Genomic DNA, 18,993 nt, shown 5'->3' with positions numbered 1-18,993 from the left:
TGATCTTTTCTTCACAGATGTTGCCAGACCTGCTCAGCTTTTCCAGCAACTTCTGTTTTTGTTCCTGATTTACAGCATCTGCAATTCTTTCAGTTTTTACTTAGTTTCTGTGGGTGGTTTGTACACCATCTCAAAAAGTGCCTTCTTGCTTTTATTATTTCTAGCTAAACTACTTTCACATCCTGATCTCCTTCACTTAGGTCACCCTTTCTCTTGTGCCAATTCTGTCATTAATTAGAAGAACCACACTTGCACCTTTTCCTAGTTTTCTTTCATGCATCTTGTGTACCCTTCAATATTCAGGTATCAGAGATAATGGGAACTGCAGATGCTGGAGAATTCCAAGATAATAAAATGTGAGGCTGGATGAACACAGCAGGCCAAGCAGCATCTCAGGAGCACAAAAGCTGACGTTTCCGGCCTAGACCCTTCATCAGAGAGGGGAATGGGGAGAGGGAACTGGAATAAATAGGGAGAGAGGGGGAAGGCGGACCGAAGATGGAGAGAAAAGAAGATAGGTGGAGAGAGTATAGGTGGGGAGGTAGGGAGGGAATAGGTCAGTCCAGGGAAGACGGACAGGTCAAGGAGGTGGGATGAGGTTAGTAGGTAGATGGGGGTGCGGCTTGGGGTGGGAGGAAGGGATGGGTGAGAGGAAGAACCGGTTAGGGAGGCAGAGACAGGTTGTACTGGTTTTGGGATGCAGTGGGTAGGGGGGAAGAGCTGGGCTGGTTGTGTGGTGCAGTGGGGGGAGGGGACGAACTGGGCTGGTTGAGGGATGCAGTACGGGAAGGGGAGATTTTGAAACTGGTGAAGTCCACATTGATACCATGTGGCTGCAGGGTTCCCAGGCGGAATATGAGTTGCTGTTCCTGCAACCTTCGGGTGGCATCATTGTGGCACTGCAGGAGGCCCATGACGGACATGTCATCTAGAGAATGGGAGGGGGAGTGGAAATGGTTTGCGACTGGGAGGTGCAGTTGTTTGTTGCGAACTGAGCGGAGGTGTTCTGCAAAGCGGTCTCCAAGCCTCCGCTTGGTTTCCCCAATGTAGAGGCAGCCACACCTGGTACAGTGGATGCAGTATACCACATTGGCAGATGTGCAGGTGAACCTCTGCTTAATGTGGAATGTCATCTTGGGGCCTGGGATAGGGGTGAGGGAGGAGGTGTGGGGACAAGTGTAGCATTTCCTGCGGTTGCAGGGCAAGGTGCCGGGTGTGGTGGGGTTGGAGGGCAGTGTGGAGCGAACAAGGGAGTCACGGAGAGAGTGGTCTCTCCGGAAAGCAGACAGGGGTGGGGATGGAAAAATGTCTTGGGTGGTGGGGTCGGATTGTAAATGGCGGAAGTGTCGGAGGATGATGCGTTGTATCCGGAGATTGGTAGGGTGGTGTGTGAGAACGAGGGGGATCCTCTTAGGGCGGTTGTGGGGGGGGCAGGGTGTGAGGGATGTGTTGCGGGAAATACGGGAGACGCGGTCAAGGGCGTTCTCAATCACTGTGGGGGGAAAGTTGCGGTCCTTGAAGAACTTGGACATCTGGGAATGCGGGAGTGGAATGTCTTATCGTGAGAGCAGATGCGGCGGAGGCGGAGGAATTGGGAATAGGGGATGGAATTTTTGCAGGATGTTGGGTGGGAGGAGGTGTATTCTAGGTAGCTGTGGGAGTCGGTGGGCTTGAAATGGACATCAGTTACAAGCTGGGTGCCTGAGATGGAGACTGAGAGGTCCAGGAAGGTGAGGGATGCGCTGGAGATGGCCTAGGTGAACTGAAGGTTGGGGTGGAAGGTGTTGGTGAAGTGGATGAACTGTTCGAGCTCCTCTGGGGAGCAAGAGGCGGCGCCGATACAGTCATCAATGTACCGGAGGAAGAGGTGGGGTTTGGGGCCTGTGTAGGTGCGGAAGAGGGACTGTTCCACGTAACCTACAAAGAGCAGGCATAGCTGGGGCCCATGCGGGTGCCCATGGCCGCCCCCTTAGTCTGTAATCCCACTTCCTACAGACTAAGGGGGTGGCCATGGGCACCCGCATGGGCCCCAGCTATGCCTGCCTCTTTGTAGGTTACGTGGAACAGTCCCTCTTCCGCACCTACACAGGCCCCAAACCCCACCTCTTCCTCCGGTACATTGATGACTGTATCGGCGCCGCCTCTTGCTCCCCAGAGGAGCTCGAACAGTTCATCCACTTCACCAACACCTTCCACCCCAACCTTCAGCTCACCTGGGCCATCTCCAGCACATCCATCACCTTCCTGGACCTCTCAGTCTCCATCTCAGGCAACCAGCTTGTAACTGATGTCCATTTCAAGCCCACCGACTCCCACAGCTACCTAGAATACACCTCCTCCCACCCAACATCCTGCAAAAATTCCATCCCCTAATCTCAATTCCTCCGCCTCCGCCGCATCTGCTCCCACGATAAGACATTCCACTCCCGCACATCCCAGATGTCCAAATTCTTCAAGGACCGCAACTTTCCCCCCACAGTGATCGAGAACGCCCTTGACCGTGTCTCCCGTATTTCCCGCAACACATCCCTCACACCCCGCTCCCCCCCCACAACCGCCCTAAGAGGATCCCCCTCGTTCTCACACACCACCCTACCAACCTCCGGATACAATGCATCATCCTCCGACACTTCCGCCAATTACAATCCGACCCCACCACCCAAGACATTTTTCCATCCCCACTCCTGTCTGCTTTCCGGAGAGACCACTCTCTCCGTGACTCCCTTGTTCGCTCCACACTGCCCTCCAACCCCACCAAATCCGGCACCTTCCCCTGCAACCGCAGGAAATGCTACACTTGCCCCCACACCACCTCCCTCACCCCTATCCCAGGCCCCAAGATGACATTCCACATTAAGCAGAGGTTCACCTGCACATCTGCCAATGTGGTATACTGCATCCACTGTACCCAGTGTGGCTTCCTCTACATTGGGGAAACCAAGCGGAGGCTTGGAGACCGCTTTGCAGAACACCTCCGCTCAGTTCGCAACAAACAACTGCACCTCCCAGTCGCAAACCATTTCCACTCCCCCTCCCATTCTCTAGATGACATGTCCGTCATGGGCCTCCTGCAGTGCCACAATGATGCCACCCGAAGGTTGCAGGAACAGCAACTCATATTCCGCCTGGGAACCCTGCAGCCACATGGTATCAATGTGGACTTCACCAGTTTCAAAATCTCCCCTTCCCCTACTGCATCCCTAAACCAGCCCAGTTCGTCCCCTCCCCCCACTGCACCACACAACCAGCCCAGCTCTTCCCCCCCACCCACTGCATCCCAAAACCAGTCCAACCTGTCTCTGCCTCCCTAACCGGTTCTTCCTCTCACCCATCCCTTCCTCCCACCCCAAGCCGCACCCCCATCTACCTACTAACCTCATCCCACCTCCTTGACCTGTCCGTCTTCCCTGGACTGACCTATCCCCTCCCTACCTCCCCACCTATCTTCTTTTCTCTCCATCTTCGGTCCGCCTTCCCCCTCTCTCCCTATTTATTCCAGTTCCCTCTCCCCATCCCCCTCTCTGATGAAGGGTCCAGGCCCGAAACGTCAGCTTTTGTGCTCCTGAGATGCTGCTTGGCCTGCTGTGTTCATCCAGCCTCACATTTTATTATCTTGGAATACTCAGGTATCAAATTGTTTTGCTACAGCCATCTCTCCATGACGGCTATCAGAGCAAACTTATGTATTTCTACTTGTGTTCTCAGTTTATCTGCTTTGTTTTGAATGTTATGTGCATTCAGACACTCAATCTTTAATTTTGACCTTTTAATTATTTTTGAAACCTCTAGTTGTTGATTTACTCTTTGATTTGTACTCTCCATTCTTTCCTGTTAATATTTATTTATCATTTCCATATCTTTCTCTCTTTCCTTTTCTACTCTGTGATTTACCACATCATACCAAATTTTATCCCTTGTCCCATCTTTTAATTTTGAATTCTCTCTACTTTCCTATTTATGCAGCTCAATTAAATACTAGCCCCTGCATGGTTGAGGCATAGACCCTCCCAATAAAGTGCACATTACCCAATACTAGCATCAGTGTCCTGCAAACTGAAATCGACTTCAAAACTGTATCAGTCATTGGCCCTGCATTTATTTTTCTAAACTTATTTGCCTAATACCAATTTAAACATGGCTCAGGTAATAATCCAGAAATTATTACCTTTGAGATTCTCCATCTCAATTTGGTGCCTATCTCCTCAAACTGACAATGCAAAGTCCCTTTCCTTGTTCCGTCATTCATACTTACACGGCCCACATTAACTAGATCCTCATGTTCCTCAATCCTAACACTCGGCAAGCACCGCAACCTTCTGGACTCTTGCAAAATAAAAACTGAAAGAACTGCAGATGCTGTAAATCAGGAACAAAGAGAGAAGTTGCTAGAAAAGCCCAGCAGGTTCAGCAGCATCTGTGAAGAAAAATTCAGAGTTAGCGTTGTGTGTCTGGAGACCGTTCCTTGGATTACCCAACCCATAACATTAACTCTGATTTTATTTCTTCACAGATGCTGCCAAACCTGCTGGGCTTTTCCATCAACTTCTGTTTTTGTTCTGGACTCTTGCTTTTTGCTACAGAGAACAGTATCAATTCCCGTCACTGTACAGTTCCCCATTACTACTACTTTTGTACAGCCTACAGCATGGAGACAGGCCCTCAGGCCCAAACTGGTCCATGTCAATCAAAATGTCCATCTACGCTAACCACATTTCCCTGCACTTAGCCCACATCCTTCTAAACCTTTCTTATCCATGTATTCGTGCAAATGCATTTTGAATGTTGTTGATGTACCTGCCTTAACCACTTCTCTGGCAGCTTATTCTGTATGCATATGACCGTCTATATAAAAAAGATGCGCCTCAGGTTCCCATGCATCTTTTCCCTTCTTACCCTAAACTGATGCCTTGTCGTCCTTGATTCCACAACCCTTGGAAAAAGACTGAATGCATTCACCCTGTCCCTGCCTCTCATGATCTTAGACACTTTTATAAGATTCCCTCCTCAGTTTCCTTGGATCTAAAGAAAAAAGTCCTAGCTTGCCCAACTTCTCCCTATAACGCAGTCCCTGGAGTCCTGACAACATCCCTGTAAATTTCTTCTGCACACTCTTTGGTTTAATAACGTGCTTCATATAGCAAGGTGGCCAAAACTGAACACGCTATTCCAAGTGCGGCCTTACCAACATACTGTACAACTGCAAAGTAACTTTCCAACTTCTACACTCAATGTCCTGACTGATGAAGGCCTGTGTGCCAAAAGCCTTCTGCCCTGTCTACCTGTGATTCCATTTTCGGAGAGTCATGCAGCTGAACTTCAAGGTCCCTCCGTTCCACTACACTCCTTAAAGCCCTACCATTCACCATGAAACTCCTATTCTGATTTGACTTTCCAAAATGCAATACCTCACACTTATCTATATTAAACACCTTTTTCCTCCATTTCTTTGAATGGCTTCTTGCATCACAGTGACATGGTTAGTTCGCACATTCAGTCTACAGCCCCATTCTCATCAAAACAAGCTGAAAAAATTTAAAACTTATTGGGCAACTGCAAAGGCTTGGGTTCCTGCACTCCTGCACTTTGGGTCCCTTTACCTACCTCAGCTGCAGTCACGCTCCATTGTCCTAACTGCTATCCTAAGAAATGCAACTACTTCCTGGTTCAAAATATCCTAACTTTCTGCCTCTCTGACGTGTCACAGTGTTTACAGCTTGGCCTCCAGTTCAATGATCTTCAGTTGAAGCTGCTTGAACTGCAAACACTTCCTGCAGACATGTTTGCCCTGGATCCCACTGGCATCCAGCAGCTCTTACATGCTGCAGCCATACACAACGTTCTTAATGTATTCTAGTTGACTATTTAATCATTTCATTCAATTATTTATTTTTTAAATATATTTGATGAACCTTACCACCAATCCTTATACTATTTAAAACTTAGTCATAGAATATACCTAAATCACTTTCTAAATACACAAAACAGCATACTTCTTCTCTGTAATAAGGCAAAAACAAGTTTCTGCATAATGAACAAACAAGAAGCACCTCGTTCTCTTCTTCATCTAACTCCTCGACCTAATTCACTGCCTAGCATTCCCCTCAAAATTGCAATCAGCGCTAAGTCACATTGAGATGCTTTTATTTGAATGCTGTGACTTAGCTCAGCCCTTTGTACAGCAAAAAAATTCAATCGGGTTTCCTTAATTAACTAACTTCAGCTGCTCTCAAGTACACAACTTATTTCCCTGCTTAAACCTGGATGAAATTTAGAATTTCAACAGCAAACTACAGTGAAATGTTGAATATGAAACAGACAAAATTAGGCTTTTGGAAAGCGATTTAAGATTTCCCTTGCTGACTCAATTCTCAGCACTCTGCTCAAAGGCACACTCAGTGATCAGAAGAATCAAGAGGAATGGAGGGGTTTTAAGTAAGTATCATAAAGTCACCATTAATCCCCAAAAATTAAGGAAATATGAAGGCAACTACTAGAATTTCAGCTTTTTTTGTGTTGGAAGTAAAGATGTGCCTCAACTGCAGTGAGTAGTTTGTGTGTGATTAGTGCCCAATGGACCTTTGAAATCCTCAAAGTATAGAGACTTTAAATTGTCAAGAATAAATGCACAAGGACAAGCTGTGCTTATTTTTCATTGTAAAGACATAATGACATTTTATACTCAAAAAATGCCTATGTTACAATACAGGGGGTTTGTGGAACTTTTATAACATTGAGCACGGGGGAGCACAAAGCAAAAAGATTGAGAACTTGCAGAGGAAGGTTTTCTTATTTTAGACTGATTTGCTTTGGTGAATGAGCGAATAGAACCTGTTCAGCAAAAGCAGAATAACAGTCGTAAATATGACTCCTAAGTTATAAGTGTTATTCCAGTCTAATTCAGCAAACACAACGAATCACTATGTTCCAAGATTCAATACTTAGTGTATGGTTACAATGAAATAATACAAAAAATTATTGACCAAGTTTAAAAACTGCAACTCATTGAGTCAACAAATAAACAAAACTTTTCCTTCGTCTCCCCAAAATTAAGAAGCTAATTTTTGCCTCACTACTCAGGTTTAAAAAAATAAATTAATTCACAAATCTGATCAGTTCATCTTATTTTCTGTTGGCTCTGTAATCCATGCACTGAGTGATTTTTATCATGCCATTTAACCAAAGAAAAACTTTTTCACTTGCACTAAACAGTTTTTTTCTTTTCTCAAACTGATAATGGTTCTGGAGGCACTCTCGTTACCAGAGACAAATGATGTGACTGTGAGAAAGTTATGTCTGTCTGCTGAGCAGTGGCTCACTGCCAAATCCAAGCAGGCACACAGCAGATGGGACTTGAAAATGGCCAAATCTCCATGCATTAGCTACATCTGCTCATTATCAAAACAACTCTGCCATTTTATCTAATGGTTCAACTAAAGCATTTTATTTGATTCATTTCAGTAACATTTTCACAATGCAATTAGTGATAAAATCAGGTTGGTATAATGCCAAAGTGTAGGAAAACAAATTTAATATGCAAGGGCACTGAAGTCAGACACATAAAACACTAACAGACAACTTCAGTGCAGAAACATGCACCAAATATGCAAGAATCCTTATGTATTCAGAACATTGATGGTATATTTACAGCCACTTGGAAATCGGTTATATTGCATTTCAGTTCATTAATTTTTACAAATGTAACTTTCGTTGTTCTGTGTATGCATCCCTAACCAGTAATGTCATAAGTATACGTACTGTCAGCATAATTACACAATTTACGGATTGATAGTATTGTTTTGTGGTAATCACTATTTATTAAAGCAATCGCCAAGTAGCCTTCCAATGTGGCTTGTCATTAGACATTAGCTGCAAAGATTAAAAAGGTTGCCACAGCCATCATCACACTTTTGATCTTAAAAACATAAAAACAAAAAGACTAAGGAATAAATATGCCGTGAAATTCAAAGTAAATCATACATTTCAGACTTTGTCAAAGAGAAAACAGTTAGAAGACTGCTCAAGTTTGCCCTCTGTGTTTTATAAGATCATTTAAAATCCCACAAAGTGTGTGACTGTCTAATCTCTCCAAGAACATATATGATTGAAGAGGTCCACTTGATACATACTAAATGTAAGATTCTCCAGAAATCAACTTCAGGTTATTTCTGTTTAAAAATTGCCAGGATTGTCTGAATATCAGCACACCATTGTTATTACTTTCCTCAATCCAAATGATTAGCAACTTGCACAACAGTTAACAAGCACAAGAGGTTAATTCCTTAGCAATATTTACAATGAATGAAACACTGTTTTACATCATCTTATGCACAGTCTATTATTTTGCTGCCAAAACAGAGCTGTGGATAATTAAGTATACCCTTTTAAAATTGATTTGTGTTCCTAAAATTAATTGCTCATTGCGGGTTTAAAGAAGCCTACGGGAAACAATTAACTTCTTTCTCTTCAAAACATTGCTTTTACTCAAAAAGAAAGAAAGAAGGTGACAATTACAAGTGAAATTCTGTGGGCAGAATCTTCTTTTCTTAGGCCATGAGTTTGGTTTGGGACGATATCTTGGACCCTTCCCTAATCCGTCCTCCGAGGAAGTCTTCCCACAGGTAGCCAATTAAGAGTGCCAATCAGTGGACCTGCAGTCTTAGAAGAACATCAGAGGTGGGAAGGGGGTCGGGGGAATCCCAGGGCATCTCCGTCTTGAGACACCTGCTGAATAGGAGAGAACTAGATTAAAGAAAGGGTCGTTTGCAGGATGGCCAATGGCTGCAGCTGTGGCTCACTGACTGCCATTTCACAAGTGGAGAGGTTAAAACAGATCTTCTCCTGTGTCTCTATACCAGGCCAGTTGCCACCAAGTTACCACCAGGCACCTGGTGAGCTTTGGCTTCATCAGAAACATATTGGCTCCACTACATAAGTGGCTACAGCCGCAACTCTCCTGTTTTAGGCAAAGTCTAGGGGATGAGGATATTCAATAGCAATTGACTGCATTCACCATGTGAAAGCTTGCCTCACTGTGAGCCAAACAGCTTGTTAAGAGCAGGCTGACTGAGCTCCACGGCCGCAACAGTGGAGGCCCAGCTCACCAGAACCTGCCAGCCAGTCAGAGGCTGCCAACCTTTGGATCCGAAAGGCTATCACTCAAAGCCTACTCTTCACGTGATACAATAGTGAGAAAGTAAATGCTTTTCTCATCCTTTTCATAAGGTGGGGGTTGTGGAAAGTTGGGGTCGGAAGAAAGGGGAGGTGCTGGTATTCTGAGGCAGCTACCTTGTTCTATCATCTCTGCCTTTTATTGTCCTCAGATTGGAGCACTGAAGGCTGCCTGTTCCCTGTCCACAAACAGCCTGACAGGCAGGTTATCCTGGTTTACCAGTCACAAAGTCAGCTAATTTTCTCACCTACTTTGAATTGTGGACTGAGTGAGTTGAGGTTCTTAGGTCTGCATTGGATTTCCTCACCAAGCACTTACTGACTAGGAGCAGGAGTCTCTCCAGGGCCACCTCACCCACTTATTTTCACTTCTTACCAACTCAGTGGCAAATTTCAATCTACATTTCAAAATACTTCATTGGCTCTAGAAATTCTTTGCAATGTCTTGAGGTTTTGAAAGTCAGCCTTCCTTTTATTCAAATATCCACCTTGTCACTACTGGCATACTTCATTCAATGTGACAGTATCCCAAAAGTGAGTAGGAAATATTGATGCAACAATTTACATGTTAATAGCAAGGTGTATTTTTAAAAATCTGAATATAGCAAGGGATTTGTTATCCAGAAGTCTTTAATGTACATAGAAGTTACATAAGTAAAACAAAATAACATGGATTCTTTTGAGATTACAATCTCATTTCATATTTCAGATGATGATGTAAATTTCAGTTCCATTCCAATGTTTTAGAGTATTGTAACCACCCTACCAACTGAATTATTGCCTGGTAATTAATCTAGTCCATTATCCAGATATCTATTGCTTTGTATTTAATGTTACAGTAGAATCTTTAAATGTCAGTTTGTGGATGTAGAGGGGCAGATAGTAGAATAGTGGTAATGTCACTGGACTAGTAATCCAATGGCCCAAATTGCTGTTGTTGGGAGATGGTTTCAAATCCCACCTTGCAGCTGACAGAATTTAAATTCAATTAATAAATCTGGAACATAACGGTCATTTCATTATTGGTGCCATAGAACTACCACTGATTGTCATAAAAACCTATTTAGTTCACTAGCATCCTTTAGGGAAAGAAATTTGCCATCCTTATCTGGCCTGGCTACCCATGACTTCAGATCCACAGGAATGTGTTTTATTCTTAACAGTCTTCCGAAATGTTCCAATCAAGTACTCAGTTAAGAGTAATTAGAGCTGGGCAACAAATACTGGCCTTGTTAGCGCTGCCCACATCCCAGGAAACAAAAAAGAAAACTTAAGAAACAGAATTTAAATAAAAATCTTTCAGTTAAGTAATAAAACTACCAATGATAACTGCATTATTTCACAAGACAATGTTCCAATAAAACATTACAAACTAGTTCTGCCATCTAGTAGATATGTTATGATCTGGATTATTATACACATATTTGTCGTTGATTTATAGTGGATCTCTTCATCATGATCAATTAGACACTCACAAAATGCACATTTTTTTGCAACTCCCAAGAACCTCTAAATCTAAAATCATAAGCGTGTGAGGAGGATTTTAAAAATTGAAAACACCAAAATGTGTCTACTGTAGCATTACAATTATAGTACATAAAATAGTGCCTGTTGGCAGGCATTTGAATGGAGCTGCTTCTTTCACTGAGCTAGAGTATCTGCCATTATCAATAACATGCAAGTTTCAATTTATAGGCACATGATTCTGCTTTAACTGTACAATGTGGAAGATGAATTTGTTTTATATTAGCAGCAAATATGAGCAGTTAATTTTCTCTCTCTCATCCTCACTTTCTGAAACATGTCAAATTTCAGATTATGGTAGGAGGCAAGAAAACTATTAGGACACCCGATGCCAAAACATTCACTGTGGTGAACTTTAGATGGGCAACTGCTGTGGTCACAGAAGGGCAGCCAAACTTAGGAATGTTCTAACAACAAATTATTTCATTAAACATTTGAACCAGTTCCCAAAGGAAGTAAATAGTTAAGCAGTAACCTTGAAAGGGTGGCCTAAGTTGACATTCAATCATTACAAGTACAGTCCCAAAATGACACTGGAACAGCACTACAGGCGATCGGCTAGCCATTTTTAAAAATATTTGTCAAGTTTGTAGACCATGAATGTTTTTGATGTGGGATGAGTCTGACGGAACAAAGAAATAGACTTTTTCATTCCTTGTAACTCAGTCCGTTTCAATGTCATCACAAAATTTCAGGCATCTTAAATCCCAAACATCAATATTGCCTCTCCTCTCATCCCAGGACTTTGATCCTTTACCTGAACCATGAGCCTTCATACTTTCTTCATCTCCGTGCAAGCACTGCAAGGCTTTCTTTCACTGAAGCTATTCCTTTATTTTATGAATGAGTGCCTTTTCATGCCTTACTGTCCCACAACAATAGAGTTCCATTGAACATTATAACCTCACTTATAAAAGACATTCAACTCTGCTCATAATGCCATTTAATACAGAGAAACATCTTAGTTCTGGATATATAGACATTTTCATTCCTGTACAATTCTAATATCTGAAGTCACAGTAATTCCCGTTTCAGTATGAGCACCAAACCTATCCCCATCACCTCTGCCCTATGCTTGCTGACAAACATTATCTCTGAGTCACCAAAGTCTTGATTATCTCTGACTTCAACATCTGCAGTTCTTGCTATCTCTTTAAAATTTCTTCCTTGTTTTAAAATCTCTCCATGCTTTCACCCCTCCATGCCTTTGTAATTTTGTACAGTCATAACCATTCAAACCATCTGTCGTCCTCTAATTCAGGCCTATTTTGTGCCCTTGATTTAGCTTCACCATAGGTGGCTGTACCTTCAGTTGCCTAGGCCCCAAAATCTGGAATACATTCCCTCTATCCGAAAATCTTTTCTTCTTTCAGATATTCTTTAAAACCTATATCAATGTCCAAGCTTTTAGTCATTGACCTGGTATCACTTTATGTGGCTCAGTGACAAATATTTTACATAACATAGCTGTGGAGCATCCTAGGACAGTGCATCACATTAAAGGTGTTATAGAAATACAAGTTGTTCTTGCTGTCCAAATCGTTCACTGTAACTTGCATTATATAACGATTACATAAAGCATTTTAATTGAGTTGCATTGTCTGTTTATGCTTTTTTCTTTCTCTGTGCATCATTGTGCATTTTTGTCAGGTAATTTAACAGCATTTTTAGCTAAGATCCATAGATCTTGATGAACAAGATAACACTGGCATAACGAAGATGGTTAATCTCATGTTCAAAACTCAAACAACTTGCTCCAGCAACAATTGACCATAACCTATCTTTGAACTTTCTGATCGCATTTAGTTTTGAACCTAATTCTGCAAAACACATTTATAGCTCAGCTTTTCATTTTTAATTTAACAGCTTAAATTGTGTACAAGGCTGAGGAATTGAAAACTTTTAATTTCTTTCTGGCTTCACTTTTATGGTGTATGCTGATCTAGGTTCAACCTTGGAGCAGCAGAAAACTTCACTTCCTATCTTCCTGCAGCATTGATGTTTGGGACAGCAATGTCCAAGAAGGGAGCTGTTTTAAGCAGCAAATAAAAGCAGCAAATATTGGACCTGAAAAGTTAACTCTGCTTCTCTCTCCACAAATGCTGCCAGACCTGCTGAGTTTCTCCAGCAATTTATTTTCACAACGATGGAAAAGAAATTGTGTTTGTCAGATTTATTGATGCAACTCGCGGGATGATTGAGGAGGAACCACCTATTGTTGTATATATAGATTTTTAAGAAAATATTCACTAAGGTGCCACATGGGAAACGAAATTGGTATCTTTGTGACTGGAGTAATGTTAATATATAATAATTAACATTAACATGGATTGAGATTGGTTAAAGTTACAGAATGAGTAAACTGGGCATTTTTTGGGTGTGGGGTGATAACTAATGATCTGCATGACTGATGCATTTGTCTCTGCAAATGATGTAAGAAGTCGGGGAAGATATAATGGAAGCACTATTACACAAATAAAACCAATATTGATTGGAAAAGTGATTAGTGCCATAGGTCTGACACAGAGACAATGTGATTTGAAATTTAAAACGGGAGAACAAAATCCAGGAAACTACAAACCAATTAGCTTGACATTGCTAGTAGGATTGATAACCAAATCCATATGCAAAAAGTTAATAGAAAAGCATCTAGAAACTGAAAACTTAATAAATTATTGCACAGATTTCAAACATCACATAATTTTATTTAAGACTTCAAAGAAGTAGCACAAAGGATAGCTCAGACAATGCAGTAAATGTAATGCATTTGGATTTTCAAATGATCTTAGATTTGTACTACAAAGTAAACTCATGGTTAAGATTAGAGCACATAGATGAGCAGAATGAATAGTACGTTGGCTACAAAACAGGGAGTAGAAGATAGCTGCTCAGGCAGGAAATGGCACTGCATGAATAACACTGATAGAATGTCAGATGCTCACAAGTTACTGCAGTGTCACAGAGTCATGATGTCATAGATTCATACAGTACAGACTTGTTGGTCCAATGATCAGACGAACGATTCCAACCTCGTTCCATTTGCTAGCATTTGGCCCTTATCCCTCTAAACCATCTTATTCATGTAGCCATCCAGATGCATTTTAAATGCTGTATTTGCACCCCTCTCCACCATTTCCTCTGGCAGCTTGTTCCATACACACACCATCCTGTGTGTCAAAAAGTTGCCCCTTAGGTCCTTTTTAAATCTTTCACCTATCACCTTAAACCCACAACCTCTTGTTTTGAACTCACCTACCCCAGCAAAAAGACCTTGGCTATTCACCCTATCCATGCCCCTCATGATTTTATAAACCTCTACAAGGTCACCTTTCAGCCTCCGATGCTCCAAGGAAAAAGGCCCCAGCCTATTCAGCCTCTCTCTATAGCTCAAACGCTCCAGTCCCAGCAACATTGTTGTAAATCTTTTCTGTACCTGCTCAAGTTTAACATCCTTCCCATAGAAGGTTAAAAAAAATTTAACACCATCTTCACACGGACGGGCAACAAATACTAATCTTGGCAGCAGCATTCATATCCCATGTGTGAATCAAAAAAACCTTTGAATTTGGAAATTGGAAACACAATTTTAGAATTATTTACAGATAACAGCAAATTGGATGGGTGCAGTAAAAGCAACAAAATATTGCAAAACATTAATAAACTTGCAAATGAACATATAATTGGAAAATTAATTTCAATGTACATGAGCAAAATGGTACATCTTAGAAGACAAAATGAAAAGAAAATAAAGCTTTAAATAAAGTATAGAATCAAAGGGATCTGCAGCTAGAAATAGACAAATCATTTAAGATAGCAATGTAGGAGAAAAAGGCAATTTTAAAAAAATCCACCAGGGTTTATTTCTAGAGGAATAGAATTAAAAAGATGAAAAATTAAAAATATATTAAACACTGGTTCAATAATTAGGTATATTTGTTCAAATTGTATTTGAAACACTGAGATAATAAGAGATAATACAACAAACCAGATTTTAGAAGGTGCTTCGCTCAAACAAATCTGAGTTCCATTTGAAAACAAGCAATTTTGAGTGCTAGATAACATAGTGTGGAGCTGGATGAACACAGCAGGCCAAGCAGCATCTCAGGAGCACAAAAGCTGATGTTTTGACTGGACCCTTCATCAGAAAAAGGTCTCGGCCCAAAATGTCAGCTTTTGTGGTCCTAAGATGCTGCTTAGCCTACTGTGCTCATCCAGCTCACGGTCAGGGGTCTGTACTCTTATAGTCTAGGAAGTGGGTTAGAGTCAGTCCCGCAGGTCCAATGCAAGTAGTTGGAGAGTTACAGTAGGTTACTCAAAGAGATCAGTCATGGGTGCTGGTCAATCGTCAGTCGAGGCCCAAAGTCCAAGTTGGTCAGGAGTGGGCTGTGGTCATACAAGAGGGTTAGCACAATGAAAGTCAAGGGTTTTTTTTTTATCAGGGCTATTGCTGTTGTAGAGAAGTCGGCTAAGTTAATTGAGAAGTTTGGAGGTAGCACACTGGGTGCTGAGGGTGCGTCAGTTGCAAAGGGGCAACAACACGTAAGGAGAGATGATAAAACAATATAAACCATTAGCCACTATGGGGGTGCAGCATCATCAGCGGTCACAAGCCTGGATTCAACTGGGGGAACCATTCAGCATGATGGTTGGCATGACCACGTTTTAAACATTGGGGGAAAACAGTAGCACTCCCTTAGTCAGGTTGTTAAGATGGATGAGGCCACGGACAGGTAGCTGGTGTAGCTTGGTTCTTAAAACGGCAATAGGTCTATAATATCCACTTGTATTTGGGATAAAATGTCAGTTGTGCCACCTATGTGTCCTTAAAAACATTTATTTTTGGTTCCCCTCCCACTGTATGCACAGTGAAGGGGAACTCCTGCTAGCAGCATTTGATCTGGTGGACAGCTGAGCTTTAAAAATGGTATTGTGCCAGGAATCCTGGGAGATCCCAGCAGTGGCAAGTACAACTGTCTCTGACAACAGGGAAGGCAGGACAAGAGAGGAGCCAAAGCGGCATGGTGCATACATAACAAAGTGGGTTTTGGAGAATAGAGTACAAAAGGTCATGAGGGCTAGTGGACAGAAACCGTCCATGCAACTCACCACAAGTGACACCCTGTTAACTGCTGATACAATTCAGTCTACAATTATTTTTATGAAGCCAATTTTCATTATAATAGACTTAAAAGATTTAGATTCAAGTCTTCATCCCAGCGGTTATTTCTCAAATCTTTTTGTGCTATTTTACTCTTCACTGTTTTTTATTATTTAAATTGATAGTTGCTACATTTTTGCATGCAAAATATTTCTACAAATTACAGGTGACTGTTTTGCAATAATATTCATTGATAACAGCAATGTCTCCAAATGGAGTTCTCCTTGTTAGCACTTTTCGACTTTTCCATTTCTCCTGAACGTTTCATTGTACCAGCGATTCTCGCAACCCTCCAATACCTCACCGAACCAACAATTCTTAATGTGAGGAAAGAGTTGGCAAGCTATTCAATCACAAATGCCTTACCATTATCAATTGTACATTTTAGTTGGAGTTTGAACAAAGTTGTTCACCTTGCTCCGGAGATGTTGAAGGTGACTTGTGTAAAAAGTGTAAAATGACAAGGCCAAAACAAAAGGAGTTGATGATTTAACTAGTCATCATTATGTCTGAGCAGCACCATAAAGCTTTGACTATGCTTTTTCTCAAATGGTTTTAACCACTTCCAAGTGTTCATGCATTTTATAAATACAAAACCATTTAAATTATTGAGAACTCCAAAAATGCAATGGAACATAAATGTAAGCATGAATTATACTTTTCTTTTTGAATTTAAAGATTCACCTATTTGCATTATGTAACATTCATCATTCGCAATAAAGGGTGCAGATTGCATTGCAACAAAAATCAAATATTAAAAACCACTTCAAAAAAAGTCCATCCATTTTCCTGAAGTATTTTGTTATTCAAATTTGTCTTTTAAGGTTTACCGAATTGCTTGTTTTCAAAAGGCATCATGAACTAGATTCACATCCTCGAGGAGCAGCCAAAATGTTTCTTTCCCCCGTTACAATATACTGGAACTGAAATACACTTTTAGGACGACATAATAGCAACATTAATGGTAATGTGTTTGTGCTGCCCACTAATGCATTTAGATTATTGGCCAGAAGTGTTCCTTTCTAAACCTCACAGTAAATGTCTGCAGCAGCTGCTGCTGTTAATTGTTGAACAGCCCTGTGGTGGTGTTTTTGGTACTCACCACCCTTGTAAGCCGCCACTGCTATGGTGCTATTTATCCTCACAAAAGAGACGTGTGGCCGTGGTCCAAGTTCTGCAGAGCTCTGTGACGTTTCCAGATACAAGGCATTGCTGTCCCAGGTGCTTATGTCCCACATTCTCACATCTCCTGATGTGTATCTGAAAGAACCAGTTCAATTATCTGCTTGTTTATTCCAAATACTGGCCACCTACTGAAGATACTAATTGGAAATAATATCAGCAGCTATGTTTATGACTCATAAGCTGCAAATGTGGTCACTGAACATAATTTAAACCACCAAAGACAGTGATTTTCTCAACAAAAGGCAGTTAGATAAAAAAAGTGATTATTCCCATCGTCAATCAAAACAAGAAACTACATATAATCCCTTTTATTTAAACCTGTTCAGATAGATATTTATCTTGAATGATATTATAAAAATTGTATGTTGTGTGGCTGCCAATTGGTTGTAGATTATGGCTCTGGGTCTGGACATCTTTGCTTGCTAGTTCACAATATTCCCACCTTTTAAAGATGAATGGAGAGAAAATCGCAGGTTGGGGAGCAGACAAGTGGAAACTTCAGACTATGATTCTTGAACAGAATATTTTCAGGCAGACTTTTTTTTATATAACATAGAACAAATGGTTCATTTTTAACCTCTGAACTCTTTTCTTGCAGGTGAGGAAATGAATGTACTCTAGTCATAGTAACACTTGTAATGACTTTCATCAACTGAATTTAAGTACAAATGAGACATTTAAATTACATCAAACATGTGTATTTAAATAGCAGTATTAATAAGTGTGTTGACTTGAAAAGAATAAAATTTTTTATTTATTTTAGATCCATTGAATAGTAAGCAAATAATAGGTGGAATTTTGTAGGGGTCTGTGTGATGTGGACAATGGTGAGATATGTGGCAGAAATGAGCGAAAGTACAGTGAGGGCCTTCCCAACTTGGGAGCAATTCACACCATCAGTTCTGCTTTTCACAAGCAGCACAGCGGGATTCTCACGAGGCAGTAACAAGTTGCCAGTTGACAGGGATTTGCACTTATAAAATGTCTCATTAATATTCATACACCCATCTTATCAAACTCATCAAACAAGCTAGACCATCGGGATAGCTCGGCAAGGAAACCAGAGCGAACACCTGGTGGGTTCTGCTTACCGTTGCTCCCAGCAACCACCATGTCAGAAACTGGTCACCAACATTTCAGGCATGGTCTGTGAGCGATGGCCACACACATACCCCAGATCCACGGATACTGGCAACCGACACATCCCAGCCTCTAAGAACCCTTATCACACATCTCCAATGCTGTGCCTCAGGCTGCTCTGCCAGCCACCATACTCATGCTGCTGCAAGGACATTATATGCTCAGGGAAAATGCACATAGACTGGACCAGGGTTCATCTTCAGGCTCTTTGCTTGCTCACTGTCATTGAGCTTACTCACTCCAAGCATACTTCAGTGCATGTAGCACCCCTGCTATGGCTTTGTACTTTGTCTCTTCAGCTAAAGAAATCAGGTTCATATTACTACTGTCTTGTTGTGCCATTTCGAGTAGACACAAAGCCAGGAAACTTGACACAGGTGTCAGCAGATCTCAGTCAAGTCAAGCCTTACCTCAGGGGCCCTAGGCACAGTAAGTCAAGGGCAGCCTCCCCCAGCAGTCTACGTACTGCGCAGAACAGTCAGAATCAGGATGGTCTATTCATCAGGAGTGAGTGATGGGCAGCACACCCCCTGTCTTGACTCTTACTACCCTATTCTGAGTTGTTATGTATTACAGAAGATGAAAATCGGTAGTACAACTATTACAGTTGGCCCAGGTGGGGAGATGTCATAAGTGAATGAGTAGGCAGCACAGTGGTCATGCAGGACTAGTGGTGTCAGAATTGGGTAGTTGAGGGCAAATGGGAAATATATTGCAGGTGATAGTAAAAGTGATAGAGTGGCAGGCTTGGTGGGAGGTGGATAAAGCAGCAGAAATAGAGATAGTGTGAGATATCCGATAGAAGATAGCGGCACTTA

At 41.7% G+C, this 18,993-nt stretch overlaps 1 protein-coding gene across 3 annotated transcripts in view; it reads right to left on the bottom strand.

Moving 5' to 3' along the window:
• The window catches only part of fbxw8 (F-box and WD repeat domain containing 8), a 159,400-nt gene that overhangs the window by 86,306 nt on the left and 54,101 nt on the right, over nt 1-18,993 (bottom strand). For all 3 annotated transcript variants that reach the window (XM_048555923.2, XM_048555925.2, XM_048555924.2), the window contains one exon: nt 16,953-17,110. In XM_048555923.2, coding sequence (XP_048411880.1) covers nt 16,953-17,110 — 158 coding nt within the window. The remainder of the gene's footprint in view (nt 1-16,952; nt 17,111-18,993) is intronic.

The sequence above is a fragment of the Stegostoma tigrinum genome, chromosome 26 (genome assembly GCF_030684315.1).
Source record: "Stegostoma tigrinum isolate sSteTig4 chromosome 26, sSteTig4.hap1, whole genome shotgun sequence".
Lineage (NCBI taxonomy): Eukaryota > Metazoa > Chordata > Chondrichthyes > Orectolobiformes > Stegostomatidae > Stegostoma > Stegostoma tigrinum.
The sequence above is the reverse complement of the archived record's forward strand: the minus strand, read 5'-3'. Positions and strand labels throughout refer to the sequence as shown.